Source organism: Branchiostoma lanceolatum, chromosome 17 (genome assembly GCF_035083965.1).
Source record: "Branchiostoma lanceolatum isolate klBraLanc5 chromosome 17, klBraLanc5.hap2, whole genome shotgun sequence".
NCBI lineage: Eukaryota > Metazoa > Chordata > Leptocardii > Amphioxiformes > Branchiostomatidae > Branchiostoma > Branchiostoma lanceolatum.
The window spans coordinates 16,682,092-16,702,549 of record NC_089738.1 but is presented as its reverse complement, the minus strand read 5'-3'; the positions used below and the strand labels follow the sequence as shown (position 1 = coordinate 16,702,549).

General features: G+C 41.0%; 1 protein-coding gene across 4 annotated transcripts in view; it reads left to right on the top strand.

Moving 5' to 3' along the window:
* Window positions 1-20,458, top strand: part of LOC136423209 (fibronectin type-III domain-containing protein 3A-like) — a 92,372-nt gene that overhangs the window by 54,154 nt on the left and 17,760 nt on the right. For all 4 annotated transcript variants that reach the window (XM_066411284.1, XM_066411283.1, XM_066411281.1 and 1 more), the window contains 14 exons: window positions 3,245-3,411; window positions 4,572-4,631; window positions 6,214-6,257; window positions 7,353-7,447; window positions 8,163-8,216; window positions 9,692-9,816; window positions 11,709-11,874; window positions 12,158-12,244; window positions 12,639-12,777; window positions 13,086-13,151; window positions 15,495-15,613; window positions 16,114-16,219; window positions 17,470-17,642; window positions 18,253-18,366. In XM_066411284.1, coding sequence (XP_066267381.1) covers window positions 3,245-3,411; window positions 4,572-4,631; window positions 6,214-6,257; window positions 7,353-7,447; window positions 8,163-8,216; window positions 9,692-9,816; window positions 11,709-11,874; window positions 12,158-12,244; window positions 12,639-12,777; window positions 13,086-13,151; window positions 15,495-15,613; window positions 16,114-16,219; window positions 17,470-17,642; window positions 18,253-18,366 — 1,515 coding nt within the window. The remainder of the gene's footprint in view (window positions 1-3,244; window positions 3,412-4,571; window positions 4,632-6,213; window positions 6,258-7,352; window positions 7,448-8,162; window positions 8,217-9,691; window positions 9,817-11,708; window positions 11,875-12,157; window positions 12,245-12,638; window positions 12,778-13,085; window positions 13,152-15,494; window positions 15,614-16,113; window positions 16,220-17,469; window positions 17,643-18,252; window positions 18,367-20,458) is intronic.

Genomic DNA, 20,458 nt, shown 5'->3' with positions numbered 1-20,458 from the left:
TAGTCACGTCTTGTTATGTCAGTCCTAGTACCACAATCGTAGTCAATCTCAACAAATGAATTGATAGATAAACTTGGGGGCCCAAACCTACACAGCATACTCTCCCTCCTAAGAGCTATCTACTACTCAAAAATCATGACCATAGCATGTCCAGAACACGAGATATCAAACCAGAAAGTTCTGCTGCAGTACCATAGCAAGCCACTTGGGGGCCCAAAATCTAATCATTTTGAGGTCTCAAGAAGACCTAGCCATATACTAAGTATGAAGACAATCCATCCAGGCATTCTCGCGTTATCGTTTTCACACACACACACACACATGAACGCTGACGAAAACTAACCTTCTCTAGGATATTTGGATTTCTTTTCACACAACCAGGTAATCTCACCTGCTGACATTTCCGAATCTGTCAGACACCTTCTTCAGAGCTTCTGACTAGAGTACTGCTTCTCACCGCTATAAGTAGCCGATGTAACTCCAAATATCCTATGTTCTACCAACCTGATGAAATTATTTTCGGAAATACATGTAACCTTCTCTGCAAAGGTAAAAACATTAACGCTTACCTGTGCACTTGATGACTTGTCTGTGCAGCTGTTTCCTTTTCGCCTGGCCGTGCACGACCGTTGCTCTTCGCAGCCGTCTCCCAGACTGTTGGTGGTCCTCGCCGCATCCCTCTTTGTCTGTTCGCTTGAACCTGACGACTAGAGCGACGAACACCAAGATGAGGATGAGCATCGGGAGGAAGAAGAAGACCACCGAGTAGCCCAAGGTGTAGACGATGTGCATGTTCGTCAGGAGAGCTTCGGACGCCCAGGCCGGCTTGGTCGTCACGACGGCTGTCGGGGTGGCGAGGAGGAAGCAAAGGAGCCACGTCGCCGCTAGCGTCTTCTTCACCCTACCCTTGCTGACGAGCCGCTTGTTCTTCAAGGGGTGGTAGACGGAGAAGTAGCGCAGGAAGCAGACGGCAATCAGGTTAGCCACGGAGACGGAGAAGAACATCTGCCTGAGGATTTTGACGAAGGCGAGGGTGGAGACGGACATCGGGGAGAAGTTGGCCAGGGCGAGCAGCAGGAGGGCGATGTCGGCCACGCACAGGCTGCAGATCAGGAGGTTGGGCGGCGTTCGCATCTCCGCGTGTCGGATCGTCATCCCCAGGATCAGCAGATTGCCGGGCACCCCGACAGCCACGTTGAGGGAGAACAGTGAAATCTGGGCGTAGTATACCGGGGTCGAGTCAGACAGGGCCTCCATGGTGAAGACCCTTTCTTTCACAGCCGAGAAGAATGATGCATGAACGGCTAGATGCGTTTTTCTTCTGAAGACCCTTTCTCTCTTCGCAGGAGAATGATGCTCGTAAGGATAGATGCGGTTTTCTTGTGAAAACCCTTTCTCACAGCCGAAAGGAATGATGCGCGCACGGAGCGATGGGCTAGCTCAGGTGGCTATCGTGATGATTGCTTTACCGTGCGTCTAAAGTGAGATGACAAGGTAATACCACATCTCCACACCTTGCCTCAGGACTGATTAGCATGTCAGGAAGTGGGCGTGCGCTCAGCAGGCATCTTCTACTCCGCGTGTCGGTCCTTAGCAGCAACATCTTTTCCTTAGCAACCGCCAATAGGTTTGATTGGTCGCTGACTCGGTTGTGGAGACCTCAGGGAGGGTTGTATTAGCCTGATTAAATCGCACTCCTACTAGCGGCTCTAGGTCCTCTATGTTGCTTGGTCCCAAATCGGACAAATGCGGAGGAAGTGGGCCTTCCTAATATGGCTAACGTTATCAACTGATACATGATTATCCTGAAATAGAAGTTATAGTTGCTATGGGTTGTATCATGTTGTGGTTTCCAATTTAAACTTTTCTTAACATGAAAATTCATCTGTATCCATGGTGATTCCCACACTGTCCTTTACTTGGTGGGACTTCTTTTATCAAACCATTTTCCCTCGAGTTATAATTACAGGTCCAAATTATGACATCCGGGAAGGGCAATATGACCCAGAACAGCAAGAGACAATGCAGAAAAGGGTTAATATGATTCAAAAACAAAATATTTTTTTTCTCATGGTACTGTTTCTCATTGTATAATTATCATGGCTTTTCCCCCTTGTCCCAATTATCTGTTTTCAAGTATGGTCTTATCCTCACCTAAGGATCTCATTGTCAATCAAATAATGAACTACATGCAGAGAAAGCAGTATATCGTACAAGATAACCTTGTTTAACAGTAGGGAAAAAGATGAACTTGTCTTAACAATAAACCGTTTGTTTGATTGGTTGATACTGATAGGATTTCTGACATCCGCGCATCTGTTGAAGAATTGAATATCAGTTTTTGTACAGCGATCATACCAGGTTTAGAAGTAGATTTTTAAGCCAGAATTCCTTATGAGCCAAAACAGAATTTTGATAGGACAAGACACGTGGAAAATAGCCTGGAGGTTTGGTCTGCTCCCAACGTCACAGGCGGCTGCATGTAACATGGCTGGACTCCAGGCTACGTGGAAAATTTGTTTTAGTCTGTTTTGCTGTAACCAATGCCACAGGTTTTGATGGTATTCTTTCATTCAATGAACTCAAAGGAAGATATCTATGAACCAAATGAAATCAGGTCATTTTATGTAATGATATACAGTACTGTATGTTGAAAAGAGTTATTAGGATTTCAATGACTGTGTATCTCTGTTATATTCTATCTGACCCTTCCCTCATGACCTCAATGAAAAGCGACCTGTGTGCTGATTTGAGCTCATCATGAAATAGATAAAGGTTCAAACAATTTTAAACTAGCTAAGCTCACTAAGGAGTTATATTTTTCCATTAATTTGGTTGTGAAAAGAAAGACTGACCTCAATAAAAAGCAGCATCTCAATTTGAGCTTCTCATGAATAAACATAGGTTCAAACAGACAAACAGACAAACAAACAGACGATATCTGTAGTATGCATGTAGTAAAGGTTCATTGTACCATTTAAATAAGCCTAGCTCTTTGTAGACAAGTGCAATGAACAGTACTGACTTTGGTTGGGAAAGTTTGTATTTAGGTCACCTGGTGGTGCCAAATGGCAGCTACCCAGACCCTTGCAACAGTTCTACAAAGTGCAAGTGTGGAGCAAATATGTATCTGATGCCGATGTGTATTATGAAATTGTAAATCCTGCACCAATTCAGCACTAGATAGGCTGCCATTGCACGGGTAATTTCTGACCAATAAACCATTATCTTCCCTTTGTTACAGGTTCACAACGTAGAAGCAAGGTCGGTCAAAGTTTCCTGGTCGCCTCCGCCATTGTGCATGAACGGCAGTGGCGATCCCGGACACAACCATATCGACCAATCACACTTCTGCTACGAACTGGTCATGTCTGACAAAGGCAAGGATGGCAACTTCAAAGTTGTTTACAGGTATTTCTTTATTTGTTTATTTGACTGCATCACATTTAGGCTCTTACACTCGCTACCCTAACAAAATTATTTTAGGGTAGCGAGTGTAGGAGCCCCCGGTAGAAATAGGATGGCACCCAGGCTATATCACATAAATATCTATCTTTTGTGGACACATGATGAAATAAACCAATAGTTTTCCTATTGAAATTTTCTTTTTCCCTTTCAAGCGCATAGGTCCGTTTTTACATGGGCTTTATTGTCACTTGTCACAGATACATGTTATGGTCCCCTGATATGTGTATTTCTTTTAACTATTAGGGATGATTCGGCCACATCCGTCATACATCTGTAATGTTTCCATTGAAATGTTTGATTCCCTTTCGTGCACATACCCAAATTTAAAGGTCCTTTGATATGTTGAAACATTACCCACAAAATACACCATTGATAATATGCAGTTATATAAGTTATTATAACTGCAGTTGCATTCAGTCGCTGCCCCCGTGGCTTGCACTCACCAAAACAAAGCGCACACAACTGACCTATCACTGGCTGTACCTAGCTGACCCTGTCCGTTCGTAACAAGCTTTCTTCTCAAATACTATATATATCATTCGTGAACAGGTTGGCAAGTCACTGGATGACAAGGCTCTTTGTATACAACCAAGTGTTTTATTTTGTCTTGAATGAAACACTTGGTTGTGTACAAAGATCCTTTTTATCCACTTTTTATATCAGTCGGGATTGTTGAAAGGAAATTTCTGATCGACGCAAACATGTTTTTCGACTTAGGTACAGTCATTTTTTTAAGGCCATACACCTATCCTCTAACCTTGGACAGTTTGAAATTTAAGACCTGTTAGACAATATTTCCTTCATTTTGAGGTGAAAGTTTTGTGAAGTTAAGTCTTATTGTTGTGCTGAAGCGAAATGTTGACTTTTTGAAAAAAATATTGGAAGGATCACCCGGTTCTTTCTAGAAAGAAACATCCAAACATTGGTTGACAGACAGCACAGGGACACAAATGACAGCCAAATTACGCTAAAATAAGACTTATAGTATGCTAAATCATATTTGTGACAACACTAATTGCATATATGTACAAGCACACACACGCATTACACTTATAATAGCAATGCCTAACATTACCGTCATTATTTTCCTCTTTACTACATAGTGGAGAGAAAAGGGAGTGCAGTTTGACAGACTTGAGGCCAGGAAGCGAGTATCACATAAGGTGAGTACATTGTAGATACCAGCCAAGGCCATTTTTAGTCTTTTTGTTTTAAGAAATAATGCTAGAATATTACAGTAACTGTAAATGCATTTAAGTCCACAGTGATTTATTTTTGCAATTATATGGAAAAATGGAGTGTTTGCGGTGGTTTTTAGTTTGAGGTTGAAACAAGGCGGTACTACTGGTAAGCAAGCAGAAAACAGAACAAGTATTTTCGTGGTGATTTTAAGTTCATGATGAAGAGGTTACCACGAAAACTGCAAATATTGAACCACCATGCACTTACATGCATTTTTAAGAGTAACTAAGTCTAAAGGCTGTACCTTGGTGCTAGCCTCTACTATGCCACGCGGATGGCTGGAAAAATAGTAGAAATTGGCTAAATAGAGTGAATAGTATGGTAACAATGGTAGGGTTCAATATACCATCCACGGTCACAAACTGTAACTTATATATCTTCCGAAAATAATTTCATCAGGTTGGTAGAACATCAGCAGGTGAAATTCCTGGTTGTGGAAAAAAGAAACTCCAAATATCCTATGTAACTTGGTATATAGTGGACTAATTCCTAACTCTTCTGGCATGTTATCTGTCTATTTGGCCAATTTCTACGATTTTTCCAGCAACCTGTGGAGCCTGGTAGAGGCTACCTTGGTGCACACATACAGTTTCAGGGAGTGAATTAACATGTACACGTAGTAGCTCCAAGTTTTCCACCCACTCCTAGCCTTCTGTTTTCATCTTGAACACATGCTGAATTTGTGTGGCCTTCCATGAAGCATGCATCCATACATTTAATGTTTGGAAACTATTAGCAGACAATTCAAGACATAATGGAAGTGCATGGGAGGTCTCAATTGATTGACATGTCAATTATAAAAAGGGTGGAGTACAATTTTTTTGACAAGTATATGGATGTATGTAATAACCATTAGCACACTGAAGTAGCCGTTTGGCACCTCATTTTCTAGTGGTTACAGAGTTTGGCAGCAGGGAAAAGGTTCAGTGTTTGGAAATCATTTGATAACTGCTGTTTAAAGACAGGGCTCGAAATCCATTTTTGCAAATAGGTGCACTGGTGCACCCTACCAAGAGAATTAGGTGCAAGTTGAATGTCAGCAAAACATAATTTCAGTTTAATGCTCTTATAATTATAATTAAGAACTCCAATCTGTAATTCTATAACTTCCAATTTTCAGACAAGTAGTGCATCAAAGAAAATGCAACAAAGGGTTACATTGCTTTTTCTGATACTGTTTACTTAGTGTACTATAGTACCTTTACCCTATAGCCTACAAAAATATCTAGGTGCACTGGTGCACCCACAGTCAAAAATTAGGTGCCCAGCTCCAATTTTGGGTGCACACAGGTGCACATGCATCCAGTATTTCGAGCCCTGAAAGATGTATAATGGAAGTGCATATGATGATTCTATACATTTGTAGCTTGGCATGTCAATTAATATCATTAAAGATGGGTGGGTAGTGTTGTATTTCAGTTGGAAATGCTGTAATTTTGCTACCTAATGTAAACTTTAATGGCATAATCGATTCAAATTCTAACTGAAGATTTTCTATTTCAGTGTATATGCCCTTAGCGATAACATCAAAGGAATGACCTCGGAAGGTAAGAAATTATTCTACTTCTGACTGTCATGTAAAAAAGCATTCAATCTTGTCAAGTTTGCAGGGCACACGATTTTCATGCCAACCACGCATGGCACTGCTCAACATCCCTCTATCTATCTAATGGTATTGTCCAAATCCCACCTTGTTGTCTTTGTTAAATGTACTTTAAATTTATTCTGCTGAATAAAGATTTGAAATAAAAAAAAATCCCACCCAGTGTTGAAGACAAGTCTGTACAAGATGTTAAGCCTCTGTCACACATTTAGGACCTTCCCATGACTTTGCTCCCAACCACTCCTGGAACAAGTTCTGTGCAGGGTTGTGTTGGGAGTATTCTAGCTCTAGTTCACTCCTCTGATCACATACAAGCAGAAAAGGAATTTGCCAATTTTGAATTTTCAAGAACTCTATTCGGCTAGTGCAGACGACTTTTAAAGACTGGTAGGCAACCACGGCGACAACTCCCAACCACAGTACAGATGATCTTGTTCACAACCATGGTCTGGGGCAGGTCAGGAGGCCATGGTCGGCTATGTGTGACAAGGCATATACTGCAGGGCTGTCTCCAGGACCCGTTCCTCTGCCCCGGGACGGAAATTTTTCTTCTTGGGATGGACACAAATTTCACTCCGTCCATCTCAACAATCTGACCTTCTTGACATCAAAATTTTGAATTTAAGAAAATGTATTTTTGTAAGCTTTACCTGACAGATTTAACGAGGAAAGTTAACAACATGGGCTCACAAACAATGAGTGGGACAGAGAAACAATTTAAAGCTGAATACTAGCCTGGCTTAATGCATAGTGTGAGTAGTATGAAGCCCCTGTCACACTTGTGTGTATATACAAGCCCGCATGAGTTGAGTATTAACATATTTTTTGTTTAGGTTAAGTTTGCAGCCGAAGAAGTAATTTCTTTGGTTTGATAACTAGACTGCTCAACGGTGGGTCAAAGTAGAAAACAACTTCCTCCCTTCAAAATTGACTCAAACCAAAAAAATATTACTGCGGAACTCATGCGCACTTGAATATACGAATAAGTTTGTCAGGGCCCTAAGGGGGTGTTAACCCGTGTTTCTTCCTGTTCCACTAGTGTGTAGTTTCCGGACACTGACTGCACCGCCCGAGACGCCCGCAGCACCAAAGCTGTCCAACAGGACCAAAAACAGCCTTGCCCTCAAGTGGATGGTAAGTACGGACTGGGAAGGTTAACAAATGAACCAACCAACCAACAAACAAACAAATGAATGGTTGTTATTTGCATGTTCTTGCAGTTGTTACACTATTAAGTCAAAGTTTACAGGTAAGATATCATTACCTGCAGTGTTGATAGTAAACAAGGGTAGAGACAAAGTAGTTAAGCGTAAAAGTCTATGTTACCATGAATTTTATCACATACGTTTTATCATTTAATCTATCATTTACAAAATAGTTAGCAAAGATGTTTGTCACAGAAAAAGAAGTTTAAATGGTTTAGATCAGAATGAAGCTCACCCTTTTGTTTTTACTAGCTTCTGCAGATTAAACATTTATAGGTATATTTTTACGTTTGAATTTTCAAAACTTTAGATGTACGTGGATTTGAGTCATTTTAAACATTTCTGTTTAGGAAGCACAGATGGTTTGTAAGATTCGAGCATTGCTCTAGACTGCACTTGAAGAAAAATAGGAGAATGTCTTGCATTGAAATTATGGTCACCGCCCGATCAATAATACAGAAGTGGAAACCTTGAGATCTTTAGGTTTAGAAATTTCATGGTGATAGACGTAACAAAATCTTCTTGCCATGTTTCACAAGTGGATGTTTTTCTTTTCATTAACCCTTCATTTTAGTGAAAAATATGTGTAGTTTTATTAAGTATTGATATTAACTTACTATCATCCCGTTTCCACTGTTTTCTAGTCACCTTCGGACAATGGGTCCAAAATCACCTGCTTCATCTTAGAGTGGGATGAGGTAAGCATTTTCCTGATTATTATTATAATCAAATAAAAATACTCTTTTTACACAACCAAGAGATTTATTCCACTGACATTTCGGTGACCATCTGTCAAGGCAATTCTGACTGGTTCACAAAATTAGTATTGCAGCACATAATAATGAGATACATTCCCAAACGCAAAGTATTTAGTAGTGAACCAGTCAGAATTGCCTTGAATTGAAGAAAGTGACAGATGGTCACCGAAATGTCAGTGGAATAAATCTCTTGGTTGCGTACAAAGAGTCTTTTTTTTCAGGGACTTACATGTATCAACCTGATGAAACTATTCACGTATTATTAGAATCGTTCAGAAGGGAAATCATGGTATTTATTTTGGTTGTTGTCCTTTACCTTTCGATAATAACCGTTTCGACATTATATAATATTAATCCAAATTATTACCATAAGCATAACCCTCAGGCACATCTAACCATTGAGCAGGGAGCAACAGATGATAAATTATAGGAGAGTGAGTGTGTGTGTGTGTGATGAAAAGTCAAAACATGTTTCCATTGCCATACATTGTAAGTTGTTTATTTTGCAACTTACAACAACAGGGACATGTTTCAACTTCCGTTTTCAAAGGCTAAGAACGTGACTTGTACGCGATTAGCTAGCATGTTTTTCTTCAGGAGGAGTCTGAATCGGGAATTGTAAATTTATTCCTGCCTAGTTGGAGTCCATTATAGTGGACACCTGTTCAGTTGGAAAGAGAAGTTTGGTGATGACTTCCGCCCTGAACGCATAATGAAGTTGTCAATAGAAAATGTATATTAGGATTATCTCAAAGGACAGGAAGAAAAACATCTTGTAGATGGAAGGAGGTTGAGTGAGGATGACAAATTTCTGATGTAATGAAATAAAGGGTGACGGCCGTGAAGCCATACAGAAATCATACAGAAATAAATGAAAAATTGTTTTATTTTATTTTTGGCTGTTCAGCACGCACAGCCAGGGCTGCCCAACTAGCTTGTGGCTAATACAAAGGGCTAGCCCAGCTGACAGAGAGAAAGCATAATGCCATCATGTGTGAAAGTACATGTCATTAGTATCACCTGCAGCAGACAGTCAGACACCATATATTACAATGCTGATAAGCCTGTCAAATAGGTTGATACCTTATGCTAGTGAATTTTGAATAAAATTTAAAAAGAGGGTGTCCTTTTGCTGTACATTTATTCAACATGATAATATTTTTTTACACAACAATTGTATAAGATACAACATATCACAAACTTCTATTATGATGTGTTCAATGTGCTGGACACTTTGGGAGTCAGCCGAACTGACTGGAGAGCTCTGGCCCAAAACAGAACAGAGATGTCTACAGCCGCCATGCATCTGCCCTGATGCCTGCGGTTGATTGATAATGATCAAAATGACAACTCTAGAAATTTCATACATTGGGAACTTGGATGCAAGTCAGTTTCTAACCACATTTCTTCCGCAGGGAAAGAAGGGGAATGGGTTCCGCGAAGTGTACAGTGGACCACAGAAGATATACAAGGCTACCAAGCTCACACATTCCACCTGCTACACGTTCAGGCTTGCTGCTCAGAACGACGTGGGGAAAAGGTAAGCCTCTACATCATCATCATCATATCAAGCGGCTTGCCTGGACTAAGGTTGCTCTCTCCCTCCAGGCGTCACGGTCCGCCATTAGTTGGTCTAGTTCTTCAGACCTCACCCCTACATCCCCAGCAAGTTGGTCCATGTAGGTCCGTCGGGGTCGCCCGACACAGGAGTGCCCATGAGTTGGTGCCCGGAGCAGGAGTTCACTTACAAGTTCTTCTTTGTTTCTGTAGCTATGTCCTGCAAACGGTACCCTTCTCTCTCGTATGATTGATGATACGGATGGTAATGTTCCATACAGTTCCGCCTTAGTGGGATGTTGTTTCCAGGATTTATTGAGCACAGCTCGAAGCATGCGGGTGTAAGTTCCGTCAAGCTTGTTCTCAAGTTTCTTTGTCAGAGTCCTGAATAAAAAGACTCTTTTTGTACACAACCAGGGGTGTCCCTGTGGTGTAGTGGCCTGCGCTTCTGTTACTTACCACACCTGGTTCTGACTACTTGGAACCAGAAGGCCCCAGTTCAATTCCCGGGTAGGACACCTCTAGACAACAGGCGCATTGTGTCATACCAAAGACTTTATGAAAATAATACATACTTCTGAAACAGTATGGAAGTTAAACACACCCCACTGCCAGTGGACTAGACATCTGCTGCAGTGATTGCACCACAGTGTGGCCCAGGGCTATGAAATGGGGATGGGCACCGCCCTATACACCTTATTGTGTGGGAGGATTTTAACTTTTGTACACAACCAGTGTTCTATTCCACTGACGTTTCAGTGACTGTCTGTCACCTTCTTGAAGGCAGTTCTGACTGGATCTTGGCAATCAAAATACATGGCCTCGTATTCATTCTATCATGCCTGCCGTGTGAGAAAGGTGTATTGTCATCCAACCTCGAGTCTGATGAATGTTTTCATGATGGTGCCATGATTGATAAAAGGAAAAAAGTGTATATTTAGTGCGAACGTGTGCGTGTATGTTAATTTGATAAACTGTCATTGTAAGTAGAATATAATCAGAAAATGTTGTACATGTGCTTTATTGTATGATTTTTTTTGCCATGATTTGGACAAATTTTTCTATTCATACCAAGGTTTTAAACATATGACATTTTTTTGTTTTTTGTACATCCGATTCCGAAGAATAACCAGCAAATAATGAGTTGAACTAGTTTGGCACAAATCCTAGGTTTCCAACGTGCTTGTACGGCACAGTGAAGGCAAATTTGTTCCATGTGAGGAGGGTAGATTCATAGGTTTTTCAACTTATTTTGTAAGAAATGAGCAAAAAATTGACGTTTGGATCCTTTTGATCCTGCAATTTAGGACTTGCTTATGCTCCTACTTACATCTAAAGTTGATGTAATTTTGTTGTTGTTTCTATGTTTGGTTCTCACTTTACTTTCAACTCTGAGGGGTGTCATGTTGGGGTACAGTTAGTGTGTTTGGCCCAAAACCCAGAGGTTCACTTACAAATCCCCTGACATGCCACCAATGTTGTGTCCACTTTCCTCACACCACCAAGGTGTAAAAATGGGTACCTGGCTTTGGTTGGGGAGGTAAAAGGCAGTGGAAGGAGATGGTTGGTCGCTGCCTTCCTATACCCTGCCCTAGACACGGTGGATAACAACCCACTGTCCCTCAGGCCTCAGACTTGTGATATTAATGTCTCAACAAATCCTCTGTTACTTACTGTAAAAGTTTTGTCATAAGTTTATTCTCTTCGTAATACTGATGATTTTACTGTTTTGTAGTCTCGGCTCCATTGAAAATCAATTTGTCAAAGTTAAATGGGCCACCCAGCTGTCTGAAAATTCAATAGATAAAAGAAGAAAAAAGAATAAAAGCTATGGGACTACCTTTACCTTTCTTACACATTCTTTTCCTTACTCAGTGATTTTAGCCCAGAGGTATACTGTCACACCTCGGGAAGCCCCCCTCCCGCCCCGGAACCCCCCAAGTTGGTACGGGCCACAACCACGTCGCTTCAACTGCACTGGACCAAACCAGCCGGGGCCGACGTAGAGGCGTTCATCCTGGAAATGGAAGACGAAGACACGGTAAACACAAATTTTTAAAATTTATTTATTTGTTAGGCTGTTCAGGACACGCAGCCAGGGCTGGCCCAACTAGCCTGTGGTTATTACAAAGGGCTAGCCCTGCTGACAAAGACAAGACATTACATTGGAAGTTTGACATGGACAGTATAACAAGCGATAGCAATATTCTAAATACGTGTACAGAAAAACTATTTTATCTTAACGAGCACTGGATCAGACACCGTTTTCCTTGGGGAAAGATTCGGTTGTTAACTTGTACCCTATTGATTTCACTGTTCTGCAGGGCTATGGTTTCCAGCCCGTTTACAATGGGGATGACCTCACCTACACACATAAAAGACTGAGAAGGAACAGTTCCTACTACTTCAGGGTAAGGCCTCTCTCTTCTTTCTTGGTAGTCCTTCGAAGTCGAAGATGACTGTCAGAGTTTTTAACTTATACATGGAGGATGTAACCTCATGTGGCTTCTGAGTCCGAAACTTGAGGCGCAGAGACGTCCGGACGTCGCACACAGGTGGTCCGTTGTCACGAAATTTCACGGTGTAATAAAAATTGACATTTTCACTGAACTTTAACCTCACGATGGCGGCAAATGATTTACCGAACAGATGTGTGAAGGAATAGATAAAAACAAGTTTTTTTACTGTGATGGTAAGTTCACGGTACAGAGTTGACCGTGAAAACAGTGAACATAAAGTTACAGTGAAAGAAACAAGAATTACAGTATCCTAAAAGGTGTGACCTGCCCCCCTCCCCCGTTTTAGTTGTGTGCCAGTAATTCGGAGGGCCGAAGCGGCTGGAGCGAGAAAGTCACTTTCAGCACCAATCCGGAAAAGCCAGGAGTGCCTTCGCGACCCCAGCTCAAGGGCCGCTTGCATGCGCAGCACTTCAAAATCTCCTGGGGTGAGTATAGTATAATAGCACATGTATCCAGTATTTCATTATACCAAGGACATTATAATAATAACTTTATTGCACAACATTTGTACACGGTACAAAGTATGGCATTCACTGGTACATAGATAACATTCTATTAGGCTAATTAGTCTATCTTATAAAATATGGTGTAGCATTGTATAATATCCTTGATTATACTGTTGCTAAGAATTTGTAATGTTAGAACATCATGGTATCATTCTCCTTATGTTTTTGTGAAGCCTTAGGGAACATGGAACTCTGTGTGTGATGGGATTTTCCTTTGTTTCCTACAGATCCACCACGGGACACTGGAGGAACAGACATCACTAAATACGTACTGGAGATGTCGTCTGGCAAAGGTTTGTCTCTTGACAGTTACTCAACGTTTAAAGTTTTAAGTTCAAGGAAGCTAAGGAAGCTTGTGATGAATCAAACTAAGTGGAGAGAGTTGAAGAAACACTGATTGCAGCTGCAGGGTGTTCAGACCACTGCAGCAGCAGAACACAGTGGACTACTACTCAACTGAAAGTCTGAGAGATTGTAAAGTGCTAAAGTCTGATGAATTAAAGTCTAAGAGATCGTACAATTAAGCTTCTATTCACAGTGTCGTTCTCTCAGCATGGAGGGCACTACAACAACCGTTAATATCCAAATTTGTAACTAGAACGACGGATCGAAATACTGGGTGAATGTGCACTTTTGTGCACCCAGAATTGAAGCTGTGCATCATTCAAATGTTTGACTGTGAGTGCACCGGTGCACCTTTTGTAGGCTATAGGGCTTAAGTACTATTGTACACTTAGTATACAGAAAATTCTTTAAAATTTTTAATTCAAAAGTAGCAGAAAAAGCAATATTAACATTGTTTTACTTTGATGTATTAGTTCCTTCTAACTGAAATTGGCATTAGTATTATATATTGAAGTAGCAAGAAAGGCAGTAGGGTTGGTAATTACTTTTGCAGGCATTCTAAGTGTATTGTAAATGCAGAATTGTTTGTGGTGGTTCTATGTTCGCGGATTTCGCGGTGACCATTTCACCGCGAACGTAAAACCACAGCAAACATTTTTGTCAAATATTGTAGCAGTGTGTGACTACAGCGCTGCCGCGAACACCCCATTTTTGCCTTAGCCCGTCATAAAAACCATGCAAACTGAAATGCATTTACAGTATCATGTTGTGCACCCAAAATTCTTTCTGTGTTCCTAAATTTTTAGGTTAGATGCAGCAGTGCACCTGTTCCTAAAAAATGAATTTCAAGCCAAATGAAAAGCAAACCTCTTAAAAGGCTGAAAGCTCTCTTGCTTTGTGACTTGTTTACCTTAATTGGTGTTTTTGTAGTCACCAATGTCACTGAACCCCAGAACTTTGTCAATCTTTGAAGGCACGAGCCTTGCGCTTCATTTGCATCAGTGCTACAATTGTCACTGAACCCCAGAGCTTTGTGGGGGTAGAGGCAACATGGGATGTGAATTGCTGAAGGCACTGTCACTTCTGTTTGAAATCAGGGCTTTGATTTGTTGCTTTTGTTACTTGAAGCTTTTTCAGAGTGAATTTCTTGTAAATTTATGAAGGCACGAGCCTTGCCCTTCATTTGCATCAGTGCTACAAAGGTCATCGAACCCGCAGAAAAAACTAGTTTACTAGATGAGAGCTTTGATTTGCTGATTTGTTACTTATATAGCTTAAAGCTTTTTCAGAGTGGATTGTGAAATTCTTGTAAATTTCTGAAGGCACGAGTCTTGCGTTTAATTTGCGTCAGTGCTACAAATGTCATGGAACCCGCGGAAAAAACTAGTTCTCACTAGATGAGAGCTTTGATTTGCTGATTTGTTACTTAATGTATATCTTAAAGCTTTTTCAGAGTGGATTGTGAATTTCTTGTAAATTTCTGAAGGCACGAGCCTTGCGCTTCATTTGCATCAGTGGTACAAATGTCATTTAATCCGCAAAGAAAACTAGTTCTCACTGCTGTTTGAAATGAGAGCTTTGATTTGTAAGTTTGTTTCTTGAAGCGTTGTGAGGGTAGAGGCAATATAGATAATGAATTTCTTTTGGTCTCAGTTTGGATTGATCAAAGGCAAGCCTATACCCGACTTACTGAAGCTGACCCTAAAAGTAAACGGTTGCGTCAACGGGTGTTTACAGCCGTAAGCAATTCCCTTTCATTCAACCCTACTGATATAAAACGTCAAAGTGGTGAAAGTTTGTTTGAAACTGGAGAAATTGAAAGGTGCAAAAATTTATTCGTCGGCTAAGGAAAACTAGGTCACCCCAACCAATCAAACCATGTGAATTGCATTGAAACTCAGATTCGTATCAGCCATTTCCCGACAAATCCCTTTCTAACTTGCGTTAACGATTACATCTGACAAAACAAACTCGCCAGTGAGATTGTGGAGGGTGTCAGCTTTCCAAAGATGTTTTCAGATTGACAATTTTGGCACTTTGGAAGTGATTGAAAGTGACCGCAATTTAACGTTTAGAGAAAAGTAGTAGAAACTATTTTTTTCTAAACGTTAAATCGCGGTCACTTTCATATCATGGAAGTTCAGGATTTTTGGACAGAAGGGTTAAGTTTTGTCCATCCAAACAAGCAGATTTCCGTCCCAGTATGGAGGGATGGGTCCTGGAGACAGCCCTGGTGATGGTTAACTGAATAACAGTCTTGAATGAACCCTCAATGTTGACAACTCTTCCAGACGGTCCGTATGAGGTTGTCTACACCGGCTCAAACCTGGAGCATACCTGCGACAACCTGGTGCCAGGAGGGACGTACAAGCTGAGGGTGGCGTGTGTGGGAGCGGGGGGGCAGAGCCAGGTACAACACAGGCTTTTACACCATCTAACTCCCAGATTTGAACCTAGTTTGAACTGTAATTTCCAACACAAAAATGGGACATACCCGAATTTTCCATTTTGTGTCGGTGACCGTCTGCCATCCTCCTCAGGGCAAGCACCGTGTAAACTATCTCGGTATACATGTAAATTCTTTACTTTTGGGACCGCATCTGTTACCTGAGCTACACCTATAACTTCAGTGCAAAATGAACCAGTCAGAATTGCCCTGAAGAAGGTGACAGACGGTCATCGAAATGAGGTTGGGTAAAACACTTGGTTGTGAACGAACTAATTTTTCACGAGTGTGTTGTGTTCTTCAATCTAATTAAACACCTGGGCCCTACATGGCCAAGAACCGCTCGACAGAGGAAAACTTGGAGTCTGACAAGGGAGGGGTTCCTCCAAAGGAGTGATGATACCCTGGATTGATGATGATGATGTGTTGTGTTCTTTATTTAACATTGTTTCATTGCCTTTCAGTACTCAGAGTCCTACAGTATCACTACATTGCCAGTCATACCGGGCCAGTGCCATCCTCCCAAGCTCTGCGGAAAGCCAAAGGCTAACTCTCTACAAATTAAGTGGGGTAAGCCTTCCTTAGATTTGTTTATTTCTTTATGCATCTTTAGCCCTATATATATACTGTAAATCCATTTAATATTGCGGTTTGTAATTGTAGTGGTTGGGGGGAAAAGGGAGTAGTTTCACTGCATTTAATTTTAACAGTGGGAACAAACATCGTTGTCTAAAATGTTAGTGATCAAATATTTGCGATGATGAAATTTTAGGGGTTGACTAGTGACTATTGAATTAGCTAAAATTAAGTTACAGTTAACAAATCAAGAATTACAGAACTTAGTTTAGCCATGTATATTCCTAGTAGTCGTAGTTTGTCTTTGATTTCCATATGATATGTTATAAATAGAATCTTTTCGATACTGTGTGATGTGACCTTTAATGTGCTCGAGACGTGACTCCTCTGAAACACCTCAAATCTGAGAGCACTGAAGTTTTCATTGAAGTTTTCATTTTCAACTGAGTTAGGTGAGGAAGTTTAAATGTTAAGTGCCTTTCCCAAGGGCACAACAATGGGCCTGCTTGGGATTTGAACTCAGAACCTTTAGATTCAACAACCCTAACCACCTTGACACTTTAAAGGACCCCAAAGCATTATCAGGGCGTTAAAAGTCAGATTATCTAATCAATTTTCTAGTGTTTTCTATGCATAGTAGTGAGGAAGTAAATCTTAAGTGCCTCTCCCAAGGGCATGACATTGGGGACTGCTTGGGATTTGAACTCAGAACCTTTAGATTCAACAACCCTAACCACCTTGACACTTAAAAGGAGCCCAACGCATTATCAGGGCGTTAAAAGTCAGACTATCAAATTCAATTTTCTAGTGTTTTCTGTGCATAGTCAGTTTAGAAAACATGTTTATCTCATTGCATACCAACAAAAATTGTTTCAATCCAATGTATGTAAGTCCGTTTCAATACTACCACATTTCAACACAATATGATCTTATCATGCCCTGTTCATATATCTACCTATGTAGGCCAATACAACTCTATGCTAAAACGAGACAATGTTATACTGACGCAGCATTCTGTTACCGTTACCAACCTTCTGTTCTAGAGCATGTACACTTATAGTCTATTACTATTTAGATACATGTAGGCTGTTTCTACTGATGTACTGTATTATATTAGTTATATTGTATTAGAAATTGTTAGATATGAAAAATTGTCATGTACAAAGTGCATCTACAAGTTGCCATTCATTGTACCTGTTGCAATTGTCGCGCAATAAAGTTTCTTCCTCTAACGTCATATTCAGCACCCCCGGATTACGATGGAGGCAGCCCGCCTACGGAGTACCTGGTTGACATGGTGATGGACGACTGCACGTCCCTGGAAGTGTACAAGGGCCCCGAGATGGAATGTACCATCATCAACCTGCTCCCGGGGAGGACATACGCCTTCAGGGTGAAGGCCTTCAACAGAGTGGGGGTAAGTCACAAGAAAACCACCTATACAAAGGCATTAGCCACAAAGATAATGATGTTAAGATAATGCGTAAGAAATGGAAACAAAACTTGAACTACAACATAACTAAGTAATATTTGTTATATGAAATCAGTGTTCTAGCCTGCGTCCGTAATTTTGACACTCGTGAAGGAAAAACAGTTTGCTCATCTTTGACGGACAAAAATCGTTGTGTAAAGATATAGACAGAGCTTGCAATCTTTCAAAGATCTCCAGAAAATTAGCAGAACTTTGCAGCAAAGCTAATTAAGATGTTCTTTTAACGACAACAACCGTGACGACCCCAGCCAGACAAACAGGCACTTTGGTTGCAAGTGAGTTGGTGGGCTATGGGAAAATCAACGTCATTGCACCCCTCTCCCCACTACAGTTCTGGCCGGTCGCATCGTAATAATAGAAGGATAACAGTGTGTTTGTTTGTTTGTTTGTTTTTGTCTACAGGGAGGGCCGATGTTGGAACCGGTCTTCACACTGGGTGCTTGAACTACAATCATGTAACTGAAAGTAATAAAGTAATATTTATCACATAAGATAATAAAAGGATAACTATGTGTTTGTTTGTTATTGTTTACAGGGAGGGCCTGTGTCGGAGCCATCTGTCTTCACGACTGGCGCCGGCCCGCCCGACGCACCTTCGGAGCCCGTACTTACCTGCAAGGCGCCCACAGCCGCGCTTGTCAGCTGGCAGGTAAAGCTTCAATACTGGAAATCCTCAAATGGTTTTATTTTTGTGTTGTTTGCTGTGACGTCTCCACTGCAAATGGATGACATATTGAATAAAAAGACTCTTTTGTCATTTGCAGCATACAGTACCGCTCGCGTGATAGTTAACATCTCTAACGCGTTATAACGCGTTAGAGTTGCATTCTCGTCGCGTTATCCTCGCGTTAGGGTTAGGCGCCTCCGCTAATCAGAACGCGTTAGAGTTTTTTTCTAACGCGATAGGTCCGGCCATTCTTATGCAGGCGGCGGTAACATCAAAGACAATTTGGAGGAGCGCTAATCGGCCCCGTGCTGGGCGGAATGTGGACGTGCCATGACCACCCCGTCCCCCGTTCTTGTGTAGGCCGATGATATAATTATATACCAAGATCGTACTATCAAAAATTGGGTACAATTTGAATGTTCAAAATTTACGACTTGATTAACAAATTTCCTTGGTTATAGTTACACGACGTGTGGGGCGCCGGCCCGCACAATATGATATAGACTAGAGTCGGTAGAGTCAAGTACCGTATCATAAAGCCGAGCGCCTGCCCTCGCTATCAAAAAGCTGGGTACCTTACGTTGATGTAAAAGGCCGGGAAATATCTACTTAACGAGCTTTTACATGTAACGTTAGATATCTCCCTTCGACATTCAAGCTCCAGAACCGTGGCGCGGCGACCGATTTCGGAATCATTTCGCTTCCGGGTGGAAAATTGGATGATGTGACTTGTTTATGCGAATTCCACCCTGCATTACGTATACGACGTGTACACGGTTTTATAAGTTTAGGAGCGTCTGGCATGTTGTCAACCTTTTGGCGTTTTGAGCACAAATACGAGGTATTTATCGTGGCGATTGCAATCACAATGTTTTGCGCGTGTAAGACTCGACATAATTGTTCAGATGCCGGTAGCAAAAACTGCGGGTCTAGACCGGCGGCGCCTACCATGCGCTGCAAAATTTGATTGACACATGCGGGAAGACCCGCGGCTTCTCTGTCGGCATGTTCTCAAAGAAGGGACAACAATGTTGATTTTTGTCCGCCCTGTGTATTTGACATTTGATTATTACTATGTATTATGTTTGTATTGTATTAAGCTATATACTAACAGTTTCTAGGATAGTTCTGTACTTGAAATATACGCATCGGCAGAGTGCATCATGTTTGATGGCAACTGTGTTCGTAGTAATGAATCGGTAATGTTGTGGACGCCGATCTGACTGAGTAGTAAATCCCGTAGGTCTCAAAATTCAAAGGGATTTATAAACAGATTATTACTATCTATTATATTTTTATTGTATTGTATTGCATTGTATTCTAACAGTTTCTAGGATAGTACTTGAAATATACGCATATACTAGTAGTTCGTGGTAATGTTGTGAACGCCGATCTGACGGAGTACTAGTATGAATCCCGTACCGTACGGTTTCAATATTCAAAGGGTATCAATTTTCTTCATGCACTGACAGATTTAGTGAATAACCTACCGTATTTCCAAGATTTGGAACTGGAGGTGGTCGATCCGTCTAGATGAATAAGCTGCCGATAGTCTATACTTAACTTACCTTTGATTTTCAAATGCAATATGTTGTGACGCAGTGTACATGTTTGTTGAACCTTATTGAACAGCCATAATAAAATAATGTTAGTTACACAGTTAGTTACGTAAAGTGCCAACAAAACTTAAAACAAATACACAATGAAGGGGAACGAAATCGATAAAGTAGATTTCAACTTTAACACAAACTCAACACTGAGATCAACTAGAATGTGACGTTTCTTGTCAACAAATAAAAAATAATAAGTGATTTCAGCTCTCCAAATTAACGTAACAAAGTTCTGAGATAATACGTAGAAATTGGCAAATATATTCAGTCAAATAATAAGGTTTACAACGGGGCCGAATCATCACCGCTGACAATCATGGACATTTTCACAGGTGGAAGGTTCTGAGTTGTGTGCGTGCGCGTTTGTATCTATGTATAAGTGTCTTTTTCCGACGTCATAGCAGCATTTCGGAATCAAGAACCGATGATACATAACATGTTTAGGCAAAATAGTTTATGCCTTA